The following is a 21,370-nucleotide window of genomic DNA, read 5'->3' as shown; positions in this document are numbered from 1 at the left end:
CTTGCATTGTGAAACCTTTTTCAGGATTGATTTTGAAGTTGGATGCAAAAAAAAAGGGTTGATTCAACATGGATTTCTAAAGAGGAAATTATGTTTTAACTAGACTGCTGACGATTTTTGAAGATGGAACAGAAAAACTTGATATGTGTAACATTTATCTTGTATAGTCTTCTCGAAGGCGTTTTACACAACATGGGGTGGGGAAAGCTTTCAATTCCACTACATGGAACAACCATGCCATAATGAACACAAGATTAATAATTTCACTCCATGCTTAAATGCATGTTACCATTTCAACCATTAAAACTGAGCAAAGCAGCACATTTTACCCATCAACATCTATTGCAGTCAAGTTATCCCAGAGGTCAACTGCAATACCAAACCATTTTTAGCAACTAAATTCTGTTCTACCTCAGATCAGTTAAACAAGTAGAGGCTACTGTTTAAAAATGTTCTCCGGTACATTTTTCTGTCAAACATTCAGGACAAACACAATTGTTAAGATACATTGCGTCATTTCAGCAGTATCAGTTATACCTGTAACTGCATTCTCCGTTTGGCAATGTAGCAGATAAGACTATTGGTCTCTGGAGATCCTCTGGCTCCAACAGAAGATGTGCGCCGAGAAAATCGCTTTCTCTCTGTTAAAAACGTTTCTGGAACACAGGTTTAATGCAATTTTAAAGATATATCATACGTCCCAGACAGCTAAAGGCAAAATCACTAACATAACTGGCACAGAAATTCAGGTCAGAAGTTGAGGGGTGACCTTATAGAGGTTTATAAAACAGTGAGGAGCACGGATAGGGTGAATAGCAAAGATCTTGTCCCAAAGAGGAGGGGAGTCTGAAACTAGAGAGAGAATACATTTAAGGTGAGAGGGGAAATATTTACAAAGAGACCTATGGGGCAATTTGTTTTCACGCAGAGGATGATTCATGTATGGAATAAGCTGCCTGTGGAGGTGGGTATAATTACAACAGCACTTAAAAGGCACCTGGATAGGTACACCAATAGGAAGGATTTAGGGGGATATGGGCCAAATGCTCGCAAAAGGAAACTAGATTAATTGAGGATATCAATCAGCATGGATAAGTTGGACCAAAGAGTCAGTTTCCAGGCTGTGCAGCTCTAGGATTCAATGATTGCCAAAGCTCAATTATTCAATTGCCACTTAGTGACCAGCCTTCTTTGTTCCAGCAACTGATGGGCATTGTCTGAAGGAAAAAGGGAAATGAGAGCCTTTTACCTCAGATTTGCTGCTGTTATCCTGTCCTCATATCAAGCTTGTTATGCATGGGGAAAAGGTACGTTCAATTTACATTTCCTTTCGTTTCATCTGTAAATGCCATAATCTGACGGAGTTGTTTGCAAATCAAAACAACATAGAATCAAAGAAAAACACTAAAACATTGACTTGCTTTTCTTTGTAGTCTTACAAATCTCCAATCTTCACATCATCATGCAATTCTCTTTTGAAAGGTCAAATTCAGGTATTGACACTGGTTGTGAAAAAAAAATGCATTTCTTCACATTAATTCAGCTATTTTGCCCCTTAGTTCAAGTTTTGTCTTCTCTGGTTCTTCAGCATTCCAGGATGGAGAACGATTTCTCTCTGTCCACACCTCTCCAAGCTTTTAAACACAGTTCAATCAGAATAGTTCAGTGCCTCTTATAAAGGGCTGATGCAGATGTCATGATTTTATTAACTACATTCTGTTTTGTAACCATGATAATTGTGCCTGATTTGCTGTCATATTTCCCAGTGGAAATATTTATATTTACTAAGCTCAAATTTCTTTACAAGTGTTTTTATATTGCATTATTTTGCAAACCATTCCATCAGATGACTTTTCCTCTTAACTTAACAAAGGCAATTACAATCTGCTAAAGTAGACTAGGCAGATAGATTAGCATGAAGTAAGCAATTACCAAGCAGACATTTCAGGGAATTAATGACTTGCGGCAAAATTATATCCCATTACGGAGGTAAAATTTTATGATAGGGATAAACCAATCATGGCTAACCAAAACAGTCAGACTATTAAATTTAAAGAAAAAGCCTATAAACGAGGAAAACATCAGTGATGGTGCTGAACAATGATACAAAAACCAAAAGGAGAAGATTAAAGAAATTACAAACACAAACAAAGGAGGAATACAATAAGTAACAACAAGAGCTTCATTCAAAGATACAAAAAAGAAAACTGTGCTCGAAACACAGAATGTCGGAGTGGGAGGCAGCTATTCGGCCCTTGGAGCCTGCTCCACCATTCAGCCGATCATGGCTGATCATCCAACTCAATAGTTTAATCCTGTTTGCTTCCCCCCATAGCCTTTAATCCCATTCACCCAAGTGCGATACCTGGCCGCCTCTTGAATGCATTCAATTTTTTGGCATCAACAATTTTCTGTGGTAATGTTTCATTAAGAACAGAGGTGGTAAAAGAGGGGGGAAGATGAGGTATTGTTAGTGAAGCAATGTAATACGGTGGCAGAATGGACATTTGATGGGGACTTGTCTTCTGAGATAGTATGGGAGGAGGTTAGAAACAGGAAAGGAGAGGTAATCCTGTTGGACGTTTTCCACGGGCCTCCGAAAAGGCCCAAAGATGTAAAGGAAAGGATTGCAAAGATGATCCAGGTTAGAAGCCAAAGTAATAGGGTAGTTGTTACTGGAGCCTTGAACTTCCAAAATGTTGACTGGGAACCAGATTGTTCAAGTTTTTTAGAGGAGTCAGTTTTCGCCCACGTGTGCAGAAGGGTTTCCTGATACATTAATTAGATAAGAAAGTGAGGACTGCAGATCAGAGCTGAAAATGTGTTGCTGGAAATGCGCAGCAGGTCAGGCAGCATCCAGGGAACAGGAGAATCGATGTTTCGGGCATAAGCCCTGAAACACAGAAGAAGGGCTTATGCCTGAAACGTCGATTCTCCTGTTCCTTGGATGCTGCCTGACCTGCTGCGCATTTCCAGCAACACATTTTCAACGTTAATTAGATAAGTCAACAACAGGCGAGGCCACATTGAATTTGGTATTGAGTAACGAACCAGGCAGGTGTTAGAATTGGAGGTAGGTGATCACTTTGGTGATAGCGACTGCAATTCTGTACAAAGGAGGGATAGGACAAGAGTTATAGCTGGGGGAAAGGCAATGATGATGCAATTACTCAAGATTTAGGTTGCTTCGGGTGGGCACGAGTGAAATGTGCAGCTTGTTCAAGGAACGGCTACTGCGTGCCCTTGATAAGTATGTACCTGTCAAGCAGGGAGGGCAAGGGAGCCATGCTTTATTGAAGAAGTTGAATCTCTTGTAAAGAGGAAGGTGGCGGCTTAGGGCGTTGGAGAGTTATAAGATAACCAGGAAAGACCGAAAAAGAAGTGAGAGCTCAAAAGAGCCAGGATGGGACATGAGAAGTCTTTGGCAGGTAGGATCAAGGAAACCCCAAAGGTTCCTGTAGGTATGTCAGGAATAAAAAAATTACAAGAGTAAGATTAGGGCCAGTCAAGGACTGTAGTGCGAAGTTAAGCGTGGAGACCAATGACATAGGAAGAGGCGCTAAAATATTTTTCATTCATATTCACACAGGAAAAAGACAATGTTGTCGAGGAGAATACCAAGATTCAGGCTATTAGACTAGACAGGATTGAGGTTCACAAGGAGTGGTGTTAGCAATTCTGGAAAGTGTGAAAATAGTTTAGTCCCCTGGAATGGACGTGATTTATCGTAGGATTCTCTGGGAAGCTAGAGGAGAGATTGCCAAGCCTTTGGCTTTGATCTTTATGTCTTCCTGGTCTATAGGAGTAATACCAGAAATGTTGTCCCCTTGTGGACCAACAGCTGGATGACAGTAAAGCAGTTGATTTGGTGTACATGGATTTCAGTAAAGCATTTGATAAGGTTTCCCATGATCGGCTATTGCAGAAAATACAGAGGCATGAGACTGAGAGCGATTTAGCGGTTTGGATCAGAAATTGGCTCGCTGAAAAACAACAGAGGCTGGTGGTGGATGGGAAATGTTCATCCTGCAGTTCAGTTACAAGTGGTGTACCGTAGGGATCTATTTTGGGGCAACTGCGGTTTGCCATTTTTATAAATGACCTGGATGAGGGCGTAGAAGGATGGGTTAGTAAACGTGCAGATACACAAAGGTCAATGGGGTTGTGGACAGTGCGGAAGGATGTTGCAGATTAGAGGGATAAGCTGCAGAGTTGGGCTGAGAGGTAGCAAATGAAGTTTAATGCAGAAAAATGTGAGGTGATTTGCTTTGGAAGGAGTAACAGAAGTACAGAGTACTGAGCTAATGGTAAGATTCCTGGTAGTGTGGATGAGCAAAGATCTGTGCCCATGAGCATAGATCCCTGAAAGTTACTATGGTAGTTAAGAAGGCGTACAGTATGCTAGCTTTTAAAATCAGTAGAGGGATTGAGTTTCGGAGCCACAAGGTCAAGTTGCAGCTGTACAAAACACTAGTGCGGCCGTACTTGGGAGTATTGCTTCTAGTTCTGGTCACTGGAAGGATGTGGAAGCATTGGAAAGGGGGCAGAGGAGATTTACCAGGATGTTGCCTGGTATGGAGGAAAGGCTGAAAGACTTCAGGCTGTTTTCGTTAGACAGAAGGTTGAGAAGTGACCAAAGGGAGACATACAAGACGACCAGAGGAATAGACAGAATGGGCAGTGAAGGCCTTTTTCCTCAGATTGTGATGTCAAACATGAAGGGGCAGAGCTCTAAATTGAGGGCCGATAGATAATTGGATAGATATCAGAAGTTCTTTTATTCAGAGAGTAGTTAGGGCGTGGAACATCCTGCCTGCAACAGTAGTAGACTTGCCAACTTCAAGGGCATTTAAATGGTCATTGGATAATGGAATAGTGTAGGTTTGAAGGGCTTCAGATTGGTTTCACACATTGTCACAGTGCCAGGGGCCAAAAGGCCCTGTACTGCACTGTAATACTCTATAATAAATTCCAGGCTCACCACTCTTTGGGTGAACACAAGGTCTCCTCACCACCTTCCTAAATGGTTTCCCAATTCCTCAAACTGTGACCCCTGGTTCTGGATGTACGCACCATCAGGAACACCCTTCCTGTAATCGACCCTGTCTCATCCTGTTACATTTTGGCAAGGCTGAGGAGATCCCCCCTCACTGGTCTGAACTCCAGTGAAAACAATTCTAACCTAGTTAAATCTCTCCTCATACATCAGTCCTGCTATTCCTGGCATCAGCCTGATGAATCTTTGCTGCACTCCCATGAGAGCAAGAGCAACTTTCCTCAAAAGGCGGCCAAAATGGCACAAAAAAACTGATATTCTAGCTGTCGCCTCACAATAGCCCTGTATAACCGCAATAACACATCCCTGCTCCTAGACTTGAATTGCTCTAATTAAAGGCCAACATATCATCTGCCTTCTTGACCACCTGGTGTCACCTTCAGCGGATGGTGCACAGGACACCCGGGTCCTACTGTACATGCCCCCTTCTCAATTTCTCAATGTCCTAATCTGCCTTCTTGTTTTGATAAATGCGAATAACCTCAGTTATTAAATGGTACTGCATCTGCCATTGATTTACCCACTCACCAAACTTGTCCAGGTCATTGCTGAAGGATCCTCATCACAGTTCGCCCTCCCACCCACCTTGGGATCATCTGCAAACTTTGACATCAAGAAGAACATAGGCCCCTCAGCTCAATCAATCAATCTGTCCAATTTTATGGAACAAGGGAATGGGAGCAGAGTTAAGCAGGTAGTTACAGTAAAGGATATTTCAAAATATCCCATTAAATCTGAAGACTATAGAGCATAAATGAAATTCCAACATCAGAACAGACGTAGAATTAAACAAACTAATGGGGCTAAAGCCAGTTAAGTCCTCTGGTCCTGATGGCTTGCATTCTAATATCCTAGAAGTAGCAACAGAGATGGTGGATTCTGTATTGGTCTCAGAGGATTGCTCAAAAGTGGCAACATTAAACCCATATACTAAAAATTATGGAATCAAATGATTAAATAACTAATACCAGCATTTGAAGAAAATATCAATCTAAAGCAGAAACAGCATGGTTACAAAAGCAAATTTTGTCTGAGAATTTATTGTACTTCAATGAAATGACAACCAGCGTGGATAAAGAGGATCCAGCAGATGCGTTCCGTTTGGATTTTCTGATGGTGTTCAAGGACAAGCAGATCTAGATGTAATGGGCAGGAAACAGCAATTGTTAAAGGGCTCTTGTTCTGGGTGGTAGGGTACCACAGGGATTGGTGGAGAGATTGCACAAGCTTCACAAGACTATGAGAGAGGAATCGAATGTATTGCAATCAGATATGCAGACCACACAAAAACAGGTGGAAAGGCCAAGTGGGAGACAAACAATTTACTGAGAAAAGGTGATATGATAGTTAAGTGGGCAAAGGATTACCAGAGTATAATGTGGATGGACTAACTCAATAAACCTGTCTGGACTTCTTACTGAACACGACAATAGAGTCACTGATCATGGCATACACAGGTTACTCCCAGCTTGGGACAGACAGTTCTGCACACCTCTTCCTGGGTCTGCTGAATTTAACTTCTATCCAGAAGTGCTCTTATGTACAACTGAACGGCTTTCCCACTATCAAATCACCATGACAACTAAGTTTATCCGGCTGCTGACACACCAACACGCCTGGTCTGACACTCCAGAACACAATTCCTCGAAAGTTGGATTATTCGACCTGTGCCACCTTTAATTCCAGTTCTGGGTCAGCTATACTTTGCTTTGACTGGAGTATCCTAAAAGAGCCACATGACCTTATCCCTGTACTGTTCACCTGCATGAGTACCAGTGAAACACAAGAGCCCTACAATCAGAGTTTAAGATATTTCCCTTGTCAACCTGTTCAAGCTTGATAATACATGCTGTGATGACACAATGGCTTTAAAAGCTGGATTCTGTCCTGGTTTTTTATCACGAAGAGGTTGAGACAGAGGTGAGAGCTGTGTGTTCTGCTTGAGGCCAATAAACATAACAGCTGTGACGCCTTGGGTTTTTTTTTTCGAAGTGGGAGTTGTAGAAGCAGCCTGAATGGGTGGAGTGAGGTGCTCAGAGTACCAGGTTTCAGTCTAGCTTGAAGTAATTGTTGGGGTTTTGAAGGTAGTTTTTGAAGTTGCTACATCTTTGTCACAGCCAAAAGATTGGGTTATCTTCCTGCTGTCAGAACTGTGTGTGAGAGAGAGTCTCTCTTACTGTGGCTTAGCCAAGGTACCATCTAAGGGATGTTACAATATGAGAAGAGTTGCTGTTTAGTTATTAGATAATCTGTTGCTGTGTTAAGTTTGTCAATCAAGTTTAAGTTAGACCAATTCCTTCTTGCATTTCTATTTTAACTGTAGATTGACAATACAGTGTGTAACCAATTGAATTACATCTGGATCAAGCACCTTACACTTGCCTTTAAATAACAAAACATTAGGATTTGGCCATCTCCTTGCTATGCTTGCTTGGGGCAGCACAGTGGTCAAATGGTTAGCACTGCTGCCTCAGGCCTTCAAGGACCCGGGTTAGAGTTCAGCCTCAGGTGACTGTGCAAACTCCATAGACATTCTCCCAGAGTCTGCATAGGTTTCCTACAGGTGCTCCAGCTTCCCACCCTCCAAACAGAGTCCAAAGGAGTGCAGTTTAGGTGAGTTAAGGGAGTAATGAGGTTGAGGAATGTATCTGGGATACTCAGTGTCATTGTGGACTTGTTGGCCTGTTTCCACACCGGAGGGATTCTTAAAAAAAAACTTTGAAGAGCATTTGGTCTAGTCCAATGCAGTACCTCTGGAGCATGTGAGTCTCTAACCCAGCTTCCACAACTCTGAGCTCGGAACAACACTACATCACAACAGTTCCTTCCTATGTCTGCTTTATGATTTTTTTGAGCTAAATGTTTAAAAATATCAGCATAGCTACCAGAAGATGAATAATCAGCTAGCTCAAATGTATTATGATGCATCTGTGAACTAAGTGGGACTTGAACCAGGACCTTCTGACCCAGACATGGGATGCCATGACTTTAAAAACAAGTGCGGTTTTTAAATTAGTAATTTTATTTGACATCAACTTATTCAGACCTATTATTACACACCTCAGGGGCAGGTGGGAATTGAATCCAGGCCTCCATGTCTTGTGGTATAGACACTACCAATGCATCACAAGAGGATCTCTTGAGGAGCCCCACAAGGGCTCAGGTAATGAGTTCCAGCTCAGCAGACAAGTAGGCCTCATGGGCCTTGCAGGGGTAATCACAGTAGGAAAATGTGAAAGTGGGTACTTTGGAAGGGTGAACAAAAGAACAGAGCATTAGTTAAAAGGGGAGAAAATTTGGGAGTACTTGCACAGCAAACACAGAAAGCTTACACGCAAGCACAGCAGGGATGTCAATGGAATTCTGTCCTTTATTTCGGGAGGTACGTATCCAAGTAGGATAGTGTTGCTGCAACTGTACAAAAGTGCTGGTGAAACCACATCTGCAGTACTTGGTTCCATTATTTAAGCAAAAATAATAATTTCCTTGGAGGCAGTCACTGAAGATTCATTAGGTTGATTCCTGGAGTGGATAGACTTGTCTTTAGAGGAAAGGCTAAAAAGCTTGGGACACCAATCTCTGGAATTGAGAAAAATGAGAGGGGATCTCATTAAAACATATTGGATCAATCAAGGGCTGGACAGCATAAATGCTGACAAGCAGAGGCTCAGACCAAGGGCATCACCTCTCAATCGAGGTATGTCAACTCAGAACTAAAAGTCAATTCAAACTAAGGTGAAAAGGAATTACTTCTCTCAGACAGTTCAGTGTCTTTGGAACTTCTCTGCACATTGTGTTCTAGGGTGGAGTCTGAGAGTTTACTTAAGGCTAAAAAAAAATTCAATCAGTTGGGAATCAAGGAAAACATGAAATAATATGAAGAATGTTGGTTTGAAATGGTGGTGCAGGCATCTGTTCCACTTTATGATCTTAGGAAATAATCGTGTGCCATCTCCCAAGAGAACACGGGTTCTTCAGAACTGGAGTGCTTTAGCAAGTCATGATCTTGACTCTGCTCTCGCCAATCCCTTGCTCCTTTCGAAAGTGTGGCACTGAATATTGACAGTATTCCATCATAACTAAACACATTTTCTTACAAACCTGTTCAGACATTCAAACATTCCTTTGCAACAGCACTTCAGGAGATAGAGACACTATCACTGTGCCAAATCATGTTAAAATTACACTCACTTGATCAGGTTTAATGAACCAGGCTCCATCTTGTGGCAACAGCTGCCGCATGCAAGCAAATTTACCTCTGCCATGCAGTTGAGTCAATAACTTAATTACAAGTGCAAAGTTGGAGCCAAAATAAAAATTACACCAAGCCTTTAAAAGGAGAGATCAGGCTTAGAGGTAGTGCAGAGAGACTCAAGCACAGACAAAAACTGGCCTGGATAACAAGAGTAGGAGCAGAAATAGAAACAGAGAAAACATCAGAAAAGCAGGCATTCCAGAGGAAAAAATGACAACGTTAAACCAAACACACACTTTCATGAACAGCACTGAAGCGATAAAGTTAACCAAATTAACTCAAAACAGGAACTTAGTATATGCCCACACATTACCTGGAGTTTCTGGACCAACAGGTCTCCTGGGTAAACCATCAGATTGAATTAAGTCTTCGGACTGGAGGTCTAATTCTAATGACTTTTTGGTCGAATAATCCGAGGCACTTGGACAGGTTGCATGTGATCCTTCAGAAGCAATTGCTAGTTGCCCATTTCGGGGATGACACTTTGTTAAATCACCAACTTTTAACTTTTCTTTTTCTTGTAAACTTAATGGTGAACACAGTACATTATTGGCTTGTAACGGTCTTGCACAAAACTGCTGCCTGGTGCTTTGATATTGATTTTCAACTATTGACATTGTTATTTCACGCAAAGGATCATGCCTCAATTTCCTTTTGCCTGTTAATCAGAAACAAAATATTTTTTCATATCACCAACTGCAATCACCAAATTAGCCCCATTTAAAACAACACAAAACCTTGCAGCTAAAAAAAAAACTTTTCAGCCACCATGTCTTTGTAAATCACGTTGCCATTCTGAACTAATCCTATCTGCCTATACTTGGTGCATATCCCCTTACTCTCTACCTATTCATGTGTCTAAATTACTCTTAAATGTTCCTACCCTACCGGTTTGTTCCACCTCCCTTGGCAGCACATTCCAGTCATCCATCATCATCTGCATAATAAACTTACCCCTCACATGTCCTTTACAACTTTACCCCTCTCACTTCCAACATAAGCCCCCTACTTGACATTTCCAACCTAACAAAAGGAATGACGACTAGCCACCCTATCAAGCCTCTAAACATTTCACGTACTTCGATCATTGCTCCTCAGCCTTCGAACACATTTGGAGCTGGAGCGTCAATCTCTCATTAATCGCTAAAGCACTCCAATCCAGGCAACACCCTGGTAAATCTCTTCTGCATCCTCTCTCCAGCCTTCACATTCATCCTATATTGTGATGACCAGATGTGCACACAATACATCAAATTTAGCCGAAGATTTCGTATTCCTCCAAAATGACTTGCCAACTTTCAAACTTGATGCATCAAGTGAGGACAAGCACACCGTTTGCCTTCTTTGATGCTTTATCCCTTTGTGTTACCACTTTCAGGAAAGTGTGGACTCTGATTACATTCCATCTGTCTTTTGTTCCATGTTTTCCTCTTATATTTCACCTCCTCACTTGCCCAGATTCTACACCACCTGCTATTTTTCCACCCAACCTTCTGCTATATTGTTTTCAACCTTCCTCGCTACCAACAGGTCCAATTTTGTCATCAGCAACTGACTGATCAGACCATTCCAAGTCCTTAATGTATAAAACAAGCACCAGCACTGATCCTTGGAGAAAACCAGTGGTCACAGACATCCAAACAGAAAAACAGTCCTCCACAATGACCCTATGTCTGAACAATGCCTACACAGCAACTCACCATGGATCCTAAGTGACTTCTGGACCTGCCTGCCTTGAGGAACCTCAAACACTTTAAGAAGGTTCAGATCGAAAACATTCATTGCCTGATCCACAGTCATCTTCATCACTTCCTTAAAAAAAAATTCAATCAAGTTTCCGAGAGCTCCCCCACAAAAAAAATGCTGGTTTGCCAACAAGTCTATTCTTTTGTGTGTGACAAAATCCTGTCCCTAATCAGCCTCCGCAATAATTTCCCTTCTTAAACATAACAAACAATGTGGATTTTTGCCTGGGGTTGAAGAGGATTCAAAGATCTGTCAGGACACAAACAAACAAACAAACAAACAATCTCCTCCCTCACATCTCTCAGTACTGTGGCCTAAATCCATCAGCCCTTGTGGACTTGAAGTTAACATTTATCAATGCACCCAGAACAACTATCTTCTTAATAATCAGCATACTGCAGAGCATCAACAACCCCCCCCAAACTTAGCACCATCCATCTCCTTCTCCTTGGTGAAAACCGATGCAAAGTACTCATTGAGCACCGCACCCATCTCCTCTGGCTCCATGCATGAATTCCCTTTTATCCCTCATAATGCTCTTAATATACTTATGAAACACCTTGAGAGTATCCTTAATCTTACTTGCCAAAGCTATCTTGTAGACTCTTTGAGCTTTCCTCATTCCTTGTTTGAGCTCTTCCCTGCTTCCTTGATTTTCCTTAATGATATCAGTTTCCTAAACATTAAACAAGCTTCCTTTTTGTCTGAATAAACTTTCAATACCTCTCAGAGCTCAGGGTTCCTGAATCTCACCATCATCCTTCATCTCCACAAGAAGATGCATGCCCTAAACTCTGCTCAACTGACCTCGAAAAAAGTGTCCCACTATCCTCAAACTGCACCCCAACAACCTAATTTCTCCAGTCCCTGCACAGTACTTGAACTAGCCTTCTCTCTATTTAGCAACCTTACCCAAGAACCAGTCATATCCTATTCCATAACTATCTTAAACTTTAAATCCAACTATAACCACTGTTCATAATAGGCTACCTACACTGAATCTTCAATCACCTGGCCACAGTTATTCCCCAAGTTCTTGTGTGACCCTTGCCTCTTTGCAGTATCTACATAAACTTTCAAAAAACCCTCTTGGAGTCATTTAAAATGACTCGATCCCATCGCAATGCTTGTTCAAGTTTTAGGCTTCCTCAAATGCTCCAAAAGGTCGAAAAACCCCTGCTTATGTAGAATATTTAACTTCCTAAAATTTGATGAGGCGCCACTGGTGTTGGATTGGAGTGGATGAAGTTAAAAATCACACATCAGGCTATAGACCAACAGGAATATTTGGAAGTACTCGCTTTTGGAGTGCTGCTTCAGCTCCTGCCCCACTAGCTACCTGATGAAGGAGCTAGTGTTGTGCAATTTTTAACTTGCTAAAATATCCTAAATTTGACACCACGACTGACATGGTGAAAGTTTATATGAATTGAAGGTGGGGTGGAGTCAGGCTAAGTACATTCCTGCTCCCTCAGGCACAGCACTTGATTTCCCACACATCCTCCTTGCGTGACTAACTGCAGGTGAGATCCAAAATGGAAACAGACAATTTAGTTATTTTCTGTATGTAAAACCCACACAACATCAACTTCTCTTTCAAATTACCACACATCGAGATGGCCAATTCCCAAACGTGTTTCCTACTGAATCGTTTACATTGCTGAACTTCTATACTGTGACTACAAGGTATTTTTCTGATAATGTCATCAACATGGAGACAAAAGTTTCTCCCATCCCAGTTCAATACTGAAGAAACACAGCATCTCAGCAATATCACATTTCAGATAAAAAGAAAATAAATACCTGACCTCCTCTGGAGGCATTTGGCACTATCCCAGCAAACATAATGAAGTAAACTGGCTACATCATCACTGTGATCCAAAAGAACCCACTACATTGGACGTTTCACAGAGCACTGTATAAACAAGTTCTTAAAATCATTAGGCAATATGGGCAAACTTTTGTACTCTACCAGATGCATTCCTCGTTGCTTGTCTGTGGCCTCGATGACTGTCCGATGAAAGATTCTCCTATGACAGTAATATACATATAAAAATATACACCAAAACAAACAAACATTCAGAATAAAATCAACCTTATGTTTTAATGAATATGGTTGATTTGATTTATCTCAGGAATGTTACATAACACTTTTGGATCAGGTAGGAGTTGATCTGGTCTTCCTGGTTCATTAGCACTGTGCCACAGAACCGTCAATTGTCGGTTGCAAAACATGGGATGCCCAACCTGTCCAGAGTGGTTCTGGCATACCTTTGAAGCAGATGAGATTTCAACGGACATGGCTTAGTCCTAAAGAAGGACACTACCATTGCATCACAAGAAGCCTTGACAACAGAGTTTAACTTAGCCTTTCTTCAAAAAAAAAGCAACCACTTCAGGGTTCACATGTGTTAAATGACTCCCATTCACCTTCCAAAGAAAATCAAATTTATATTTCCCCCAGGAACCTGGCCAAATATGCCATGGATGCAGTTAGGTGCGATTTGAACCTGGGTCCGTAGGCTCAGAGATAGAAACCATTACCACTGAACCAATGGTTATCTGCTTCGATCCGGAAAGGATGCAAGATGCACAGAAACCAAATGGTTCAGTGGGTTTCACCTGAAATTTATTTAACTATAAACCTAGCTTCAATCGCAACCATAGGACTCCATTTACTGACAACAAGGATATTGCAGCAAATTAGTTTGCCTTTGAGAAGTAAAATTTCTATGGAGCACCGCACAGGACGAGAAATAATTCATTCCAAAAAAACCAAAATCAAAAATGTCACCCTTAGATAACTGTGTGGACGAAGAACATATTTCGCCTTGAAGCAGTCTCCAGGATAAAACCAAGGCATAATACTTCAATATTAACTTTGGGCTTGATCTTCATTGCAGCTCAGAATTTATTCAATTCAGTACTGAATTGAAACCGGATACAATTCAAGCAAAAACCTATTGAGGCAGCTAAGTCAGTGAAATGGCCTGAAATTCACTGTTTGAATTCAAGGGGATTTTTTCTGCTGACACCTTGATTTCCCAAGCAACATTGGCATATCTGAAGTCAACAGTAAACTCACAAAAACATTGCAAGACAGAACCTTTTAAGATTTAAGCAGGAGTGAGTGAGGGAGAGTTCAACAACTCACAATTGTTGTACACCAATAACTGCACTGAAACAAAACTTGATGGACAATACAGAATACGGAATGGATGGTAACCTCCAGAACAGCCACGGGTCATTCAAAAAAAAAGAAAAATGGGCTGACAAACCCTGGGCAGCTCATAAGAGGTCACATGTTTTCAATTCTTTTAGGACTTGAGGAGGATGCAGATTGATCGTGAAACCATGACATAATAATAATTCAAAAAGTTATCCTAACGCCAAATATAGTTACGTAATTGTTCCCTCAATTATCTAGCATTCGATTATCCAAATATCGGATTCTCCTGCAAGATCACAAGGTCCCAATGCTTGACTAAACTATGTTATACAGCATTCAATTAACCAAATGAATAACTCCTCAAATAATCAAGGTTGCTCTGTATTTCTATTGCAAAGATCATTCTGCTTCTTAGCGACTTTAAATTAAAGCAGAGCAGCACAAGTGGCAGTGCTTAATGATCACACTAAATACAACTAATATGTAGTATGATAACAAAGTCATACAACATTAATTAGTCACAACCACATTCCCAATGCAGTTCATTTTAGCACCACAGGAACACAAAGGCCTATCAAACCAAATCTCCTCCTTCCAGTCAAGTACAAAACAATCAGGTTGGTGACTGCATAACTTACAACAGCACACTTGAGACCCTTGTGTTCATGGCCAAGCAGGAAACACACTTCTCACCAACCTCTCTTTTTAGCACTCACCGCACCTGGCCCAGTCTTGGTCATCATCTGACAGCTCACTCTCCATTACCCACTTGGTCCTCCTCTCCCGAGGTTTGCATATCACAATTCAGATACCACATGCAAGTCAGCAGAAAGCAACTGCCTCTGTTTGGTGCCAAGAACTACAGTGATTGCATCATCCACCCTGCCCTCTGAGGAGGCTGTTACAGTCAAGGGACAAAACGGAGGTCTCTTGAGGTGCAGTGACAGTCTTCCTGCTTGGTTCAAATCTCACCTGCTTTCGAAAAGTGTACAATGACATCACTAAATGAAACTCCAAACCTTATACCCATGGTCAATTAAATCACAAAAGTAGGTTTTATCCAGAAGTTACCTGTCAGGAGCATAACTAATGCTTGTTACATGTTTTCCAAATCAAAATAATTTTCATTTAACACACATTCAGTCAGCATAAGAACTTTAAAGAACATATTAGAAATGTTAAAAGAATCGATGCAATTGCTCGTACAACATTAATTTTCTAATTTGAGTGCAAACAGATTTTCAGGTGCTTTTGTCATGTCTCGCAAAACAAGTAACTTGGTAATTGCCCCTGCACAACTTCTATATATCGCTTCTGTTGGAACTGACTCTTAGTGAAGCAATGCAGTGGCAAGTTATTGAGCATTATGAACAGGATCAGACTGTTTGACAAGTGAAAAATATATCAAAGCCAAGCTTAAACATTAATTAAAAGCCTAATTGGGTATCACTTTCACCTTTTTAATAAACCTATTCAAAAAGCGGTCAATGATCAAATTATTTATCACTCACAGGCCATTGTGTCATAAACCTATCAGAACATCTCATGAACTGCCTTGGCTGAAATAGTTGACTCACCAAGCACAAGTATTTGGTTTTATACCAGCTCTTATTGCTCTCTATGTTACAGTTAAATGCTGGGAATTGTATGTGAGGCTATCCATTTCACTGAATTTGGTTTCACACTATGACTGTTGCGTAGCTATTACATCTCAAATCTTATTCAGAAGAAAGAACTATTGCCAGTATTAAATGACATACTTGTGTTTTTGCATCCATGGCAAACCCTGAAGTGAAGGCTTCTAAATCTTGGTTCTCAACTCTGTGGATGAAGTGCACACAGTTATTAGTCAAATCAGGAAAGTTCAATCACAAACCTGAATTCCACAACAAAGCGACAACTTTTTGAATTATCTGAAAGTTGTTTGTTCCACAAAAAGACTCCATCAATGCAGGCATTTCAATGATTCAAAAGTAATGACTCTAGATCCTTTTTAAATCTTTGTCAACTCACCTTAAAACTTATGTCATCTAGTGTTGGACTCCACTACCCCAAGGAAAAGACCTTGCCTATTTCAACTTTCTATGCCTTAGACGTTTCACAACATATTCGATACTATGGCTATAAGAGGTGAACACAACACCTTACCCTTACTACTAAACTAAGAAAGAGTTAGCGTCCAGATTACACTCTTAGCATACTTAGAGAGAGTTTGATGTGCCCATAACACAAGCAATCATGCATCATTTGTTGAAAATTTATGAACCTTCCAAATAATGGTTTTGACTCAAATGCAGAGACAAACTCGTGCTGATAACTTTTGATCAAACTCGAACACCCATTATTACCTATATTTGCCTCGACTCTTAAAAACAAACTCATTTTTGATATATAAAAATGAATTACAGTTACAATAGGGACAGTCAACAGCAATCAATGCATTGGCCATTAATGCCCTCTGAAACATTAGCCCAATCTAAAAGAACCATCAGCTCTGACAAGTGTTCCATTCAAGATCATTAACCTATTAATTTGGCAAACTGGTATCAAGGGTAAAATTTGCAACTGATACAGTTGATTGGAGATTTGTTTCATCTTCATTAACAGGACAGAGACATCTGTGGCCAAACCAGCATTTAATGCCCATAGATAACTGCAAGAGCCATTAACAATGCAGTGAGACTGCAGTCACATATAGACCAGACCAGGAAAGTAATGCCTTCCACAAAAAGGAGTAAATCAGATCTTTTCTTAAATGGATTATGGCTTCATGGTCTTTGGAATTCTTGATTTTTAAATCAGATTCAAACTTATTTCAGATTCAAACCCAGGTCCCCGAGAACATGGTTCTGGATCAGTGGTGCTGGAAGAGCACAGCAGTTCAGGCAGCATTCAAAGTGCAGCGAAATCGATGTTTCGGGCATTTGCCCTTAATCAGGAATAAAGGCACTGAGCCTGAAGCGTGGAGAGATAAGCTAGAGGAGGGTGGGGGTGGGGAGAAAGTAGCATAGAGTACAATGGGTGAGTGGGGGAGGGGATGAAGGTGATAGGTCAGGGAGGAGAGGGTGGAGTGGATAGGTGGAAAAGGAGCTAGGCAGGTTGGACAAGTCCGGACAAGTCATGGGGACAGTGCTGAACTGGAAGTTTGGAACTCGGTTGAGGTGGGGGAAGGGGAAATGAGGAAACTGTTGAAGTCCACATTGATGCCCTGGGGTTGAAGTGTTCCAAGGTGGAAAATGAGGCATTCTTCCTCCAGGCGTCTGGTGGTGACGGAGCGGCAATGAAGGAGGCCCAGGACCTCCATGCCCTCAGCAGAGTGGGAGGGGGAGTTGAAATGTTGGGCCACGGGGCGGTGTGGTTGATTGGTGCAGGTGTCCCGGAGTTGTTCCCTAAAACGCTCTGCTAAGAGGCGCCCTGTATCCCCAATGTAGAAGAGACCACATCGGGAGCAATGGAGACAATAAATGATATTAGTGGATGCGCAGGTAAAACTTGGATGGATGTGGAAGGCTCCTTTAGGGCCTTGGATAGAGGTGAGGGAAGAGGTATGGGCACAGGTTTTACAGTTCCTGCGGTGGCTGGGGAAAGTGCCAGGATGGGAGGGTGGGTTGCGGGGGGGGGGGCGTGGACCTGACCAGGTAGTCACGGAGGGAACGGTCTTTGCGGAAGGCGGAAAGGGGTGGGGAGGGAAATATATCCCTGGTGGTGGGGTCTTTTTGGAGGTGGCGGAAATGTCAGCGGATGACTTGGTTTATGCGAAGATTTGTAGGGTGGCAAGTGAGCACCGGGGCATTCTGTCCTTGTTATGGTTGGAGGGGTGGGGTCTGAGGGCGGAGGTGCAGGATGTGGACGAGATACGTTGGAGGGCATCTTTAACCACTTGGGAAGGGAAATTGCGGCCTCTAAAGAAGGAGGCCATCTGGTGTGTTCTACGGTGGAACTGGTCCTCCTGGGAGCAGATACAGCGGAGGTGGAGAAATTGGGAATACGGGATGGCATTTTTGCAAGAGGTAGGGTGGGAAGAGGTGTAATCCAGGTAGCTGTGGGAGTCAGTGGGTTTGTAAAAAATGACAGTGTCAAGTCGGTCGTCATTAATGGAGATGGAGAGGTCCAGGAAGGGGAGGGAGGTGTCAGAGATAGTCCAGGTAAATTTAAGGTCAGGGTGGAATGTGTTGGTGAAGTTGATGAATTGCTCAACCTCCTCGCGGGAGCACGAGGTGACGCTAATGCAGTCATCAATGTAGCGGAGGAAGAGGTGGGGAGTGGTGCCGGTGTAATTACGGAAGACCGACTGTTCTACGTGGCTAACAAAGAAACAGGCATAGCTGGGGCCCATAGGTGTGCCCACGGCTACCCCTTTGGTCTGGAGGAAGCAGGAGGATTCAAAGAAGAAATTGTTAAGGGTGAGGAGCAGTTCGGCCAAACGAATGAGTGTGTCGGTGGAAGGGTACTGTTGGGGACGTCTGGAGAGGAAAAAAAATGGAGGACTTGGAGGCCCTGGTCATGGCAGATGGAGGTGTAGAGGGATTGGATATCCATGGTGAAGATGAGGCGTTGGGGGCCGGGGAAACGCAAGTCTTGGAGAAGGTGGAGGGCATGGGTGGTGTCTCGAACGTATGTGGGGAGCTCCTGGACTGGGGGGATAGGACAGTGTCGAGGTAGGTAGAGATGAGTTCAGTGGGGCAGGGACAGGAGCATGACCTGGGTCAGTGGATCAATCATCTATCGATGCTATCAGTCTGTCATACTCCTGAAACTGATGCATCAAGTAACATAACTTCAACCTCAGTGAGGACCCTTCAACCATTTGGTGATACATGTGATTTGTTCCTGTGTTTCACAATCTGATGAGATAGGAAATACTAGGGCTTACCAGCACAGGTTTGAAACTTCAACCAGACACTCGGCGATCAAAACAAACATCTGGATAAATTCAGCACTGTCTATCAAGAGAAACGAAATCTAGGTTTAACTTTACGACTTCCAGTATCACTCTTGCAGGGAACCATCACCTTCGGAATACTGAACAAACTCGGAGGAAAACAGCTTCAGTGTGAAAGAACCCAAGGCTGGAATTAAGCAGTCGGTCTAGTGCGGGCAAAATTCACTTTCGGAAACTCGCATCGTTAACTCTTAAGTTTTCTAGCTGTCAGATCTGCAAAATTTCGCCAAATTACTCATTAAATATTATGTCTGATGTCCGCATCGCGCAGTATTTGTAAGATTAGAAACAGCCGCTTCAATCGACACAAACTGCGCTCATTGGCGCACATCCCCAGCCCGCCCGTTAAATCAGCATTAAAACTCCACCAGCAAACAAGCACCCACCGTCAATCACCAATATCGTTTGCAATACCGGACAAAGATAATTATTTCTGCGACGTGAGGTAGATGATGGAAACACCTTACAGCTCCATTACCCTCATGCCTCCAGTGAGGACAACATTGGGACGAAACCGGCGGGATTCGAAACGGGCCAATTGGAAGGGAGTTCGGGGGCCACGTGGGGACGGTTCCAACCAGTGGGAGCGGAGCTCGAGGAGGGCGACCGTTGGCGGGCCTGATCACGTGCTGCAATTTGAAGTTTTGGGGGCGCGCGGTGCGGTAACGTCAATAACTGTCACTCAGCCGCTGCTCTCACCGCCACGTCTCTTCCGTCAAGGTTTAAAAGTTATTTATTCTGCCTTCTCTGGGCTTTGAAGCCTTCCACTGCTTCCCAGCACGACTCGGCATACGAAATCGGGAAAAAAAACAACTGCAGATTGTGCTGTCAATCTTGAAAAAAAATATTGTCAGAGAAACACAGCAGGCCTGGCAGCACGATGAAAGCAGAGTTCATATTTCGGCTCCTGCGACCTTCATTTCAGAACATATCCAGTTTTCTGCTCACTGGACAGGACTGCAGATCAGGGTCAAAAAGCGAGGAACAGAAGAGTCGTTTCAGGCATCAGCCCTTCAACAGGGCAGATAAACATTTGCCATGCATTCTCCTTCCCCTGCCACGCCACACCCCCACCTCAAATATGAAAGTCATGATTGGGAGATGCCGGTGTTGGACTGGGGTGTACAAAGTTAAAAAGCACACTGAACACCAGGTTATAGTCCAACAGGTTTAATTGGAAGCACACTAGCTTTCGGAGCGATGCTCCTTCATCAAGTGATAGATGAAGGAGCGTTGCTCCGAAAGCTAGCGTGCTTCCAATTAAATCTGTTGGACTATAACCTGGTGTTGTGTGCTTTTTAACTCAAATATGAAACACTGCGAACTTTTAACTGTTCCTTGCCCAGACTGTGGTTTGTAAGATCTACGAACAATGTGGCCAAGTCTTCAAGCCAAACATGATGTTTCTCTTCACTGTCAATTGCCAGAGTTTTGTGCACTTCCAGCTTCTCAACCATCTGCTTTTACAGAGAGATGTCTGCACGAAGCTGATGTCTGGAACGTCACTGAACTAAATTCGCGGTGCACTACAACAGTACCTTGATTACATTGGCCAATGGGCTGCAGAGGAGCAAGTAGAGTTTAATTTAGGTAAGTGTTGCATTTTGGTTAAGCAAAACGAGACAGGATTTTTTTACGTGAGGAGAGCCATGGTAAGTGTTAACCAATACTAAACTAAAAAAATGAAATTGCTTGTAGACAATGATGAAGAAAGCATATTGCACACTTGCATTAATTGGTCAGTGGATGGACCATGGGAGTTCAGATCTCATATTGAGGCTGAATCGTATGAGTGAAGCCACTTTTAGAGTATTGCATTCAGTTCTGGTATCCCTGCTATAAGAAAGTTGTTCAGAGAATCCCAAGTGTGGAAACAGTCTATTTGGCATAACAGGGCCACACTGATCCGCCAAGAAGTCGACTATCCCGACCCATTCCCCTACCTTATTACTCTACATTTACCCCTACCTAATGCACCCAACCCATACATCCCTTAACACTTTGGGCAATTTAGCAGGGCCGATTCACCAATTCTTTGGATGGAGGGAGGAAACCAGTGCAATCCCACGCAGATACACAGTAAAATGTACAAACTCTACACAGACAATTGCATGAGGCTGGAATGGAATCCGGGTTCTTGGTGCTGTGAGGCAAAAGTGCTAACCACTGAGCCACCGTGCCACCCATTAAAGAATTCAAAAA

General features: G+C 42.5%; 1 protein-coding gene across 3 annotated transcripts in view; it reads right to left on the bottom strand.

Moving 5' to 3' along the window:
* LOC132836882 (uncharacterized) overlaps nt 1-19,659 on the bottom strand; it is a 35,767-nt gene extending 16,108 nt beyond the window's left edge. For 2 of the 3 annotated variants that reach the window (XM_060856442.1, XM_060856444.1), the window contains exons 1-5: nt 19,555-19,659; nt 15,987-16,047; nt 13,030-13,087; nt 9,625-9,969; nt 538-656 (exon numbers count right to left, since the gene is read on the bottom strand). In XM_060856442.1, coding sequence (XP_060712425.1) covers nt 538-656; nt 9,625-9,969; nt 13,030-13,087; nt 15,987-16,004 — 540 coding nt within the window. In that variant the 5' untranslated portion in view covers nt 16,005-16,047; nt 19,555-19,659. Of the gene's footprint in view, nt 1-537; nt 657-9,624; nt 9,970-13,029; nt 13,088-15,986; nt 16,048-19,099; nt 19,135-19,554 lie in introns of those variants that run through there. The other variant, XM_060856443.1, reaches the window with a different exon arrangement.
* Nucleotides 19,660-21,370: the final 1,711 nt, after the last annotated feature.

Source organism: Hemiscyllium ocellatum, chromosome 48 (assembly GCF_020745735.1).
Source record: "Hemiscyllium ocellatum isolate sHemOce1 chromosome 48, sHemOce1.pat.X.cur, whole genome shotgun sequence".
In the NCBI taxonomy this organism is placed as follows: domain Eukaryota; kingdom Metazoa; phylum Chordata; class Chondrichthyes; order Orectolobiformes; family Hemiscylliidae; genus Hemiscyllium; species Hemiscyllium ocellatum.
The sequence above is the reverse complement of the archived record's forward strand: the minus strand, read 5'-3'. Positions and strand labels throughout refer to the sequence as shown.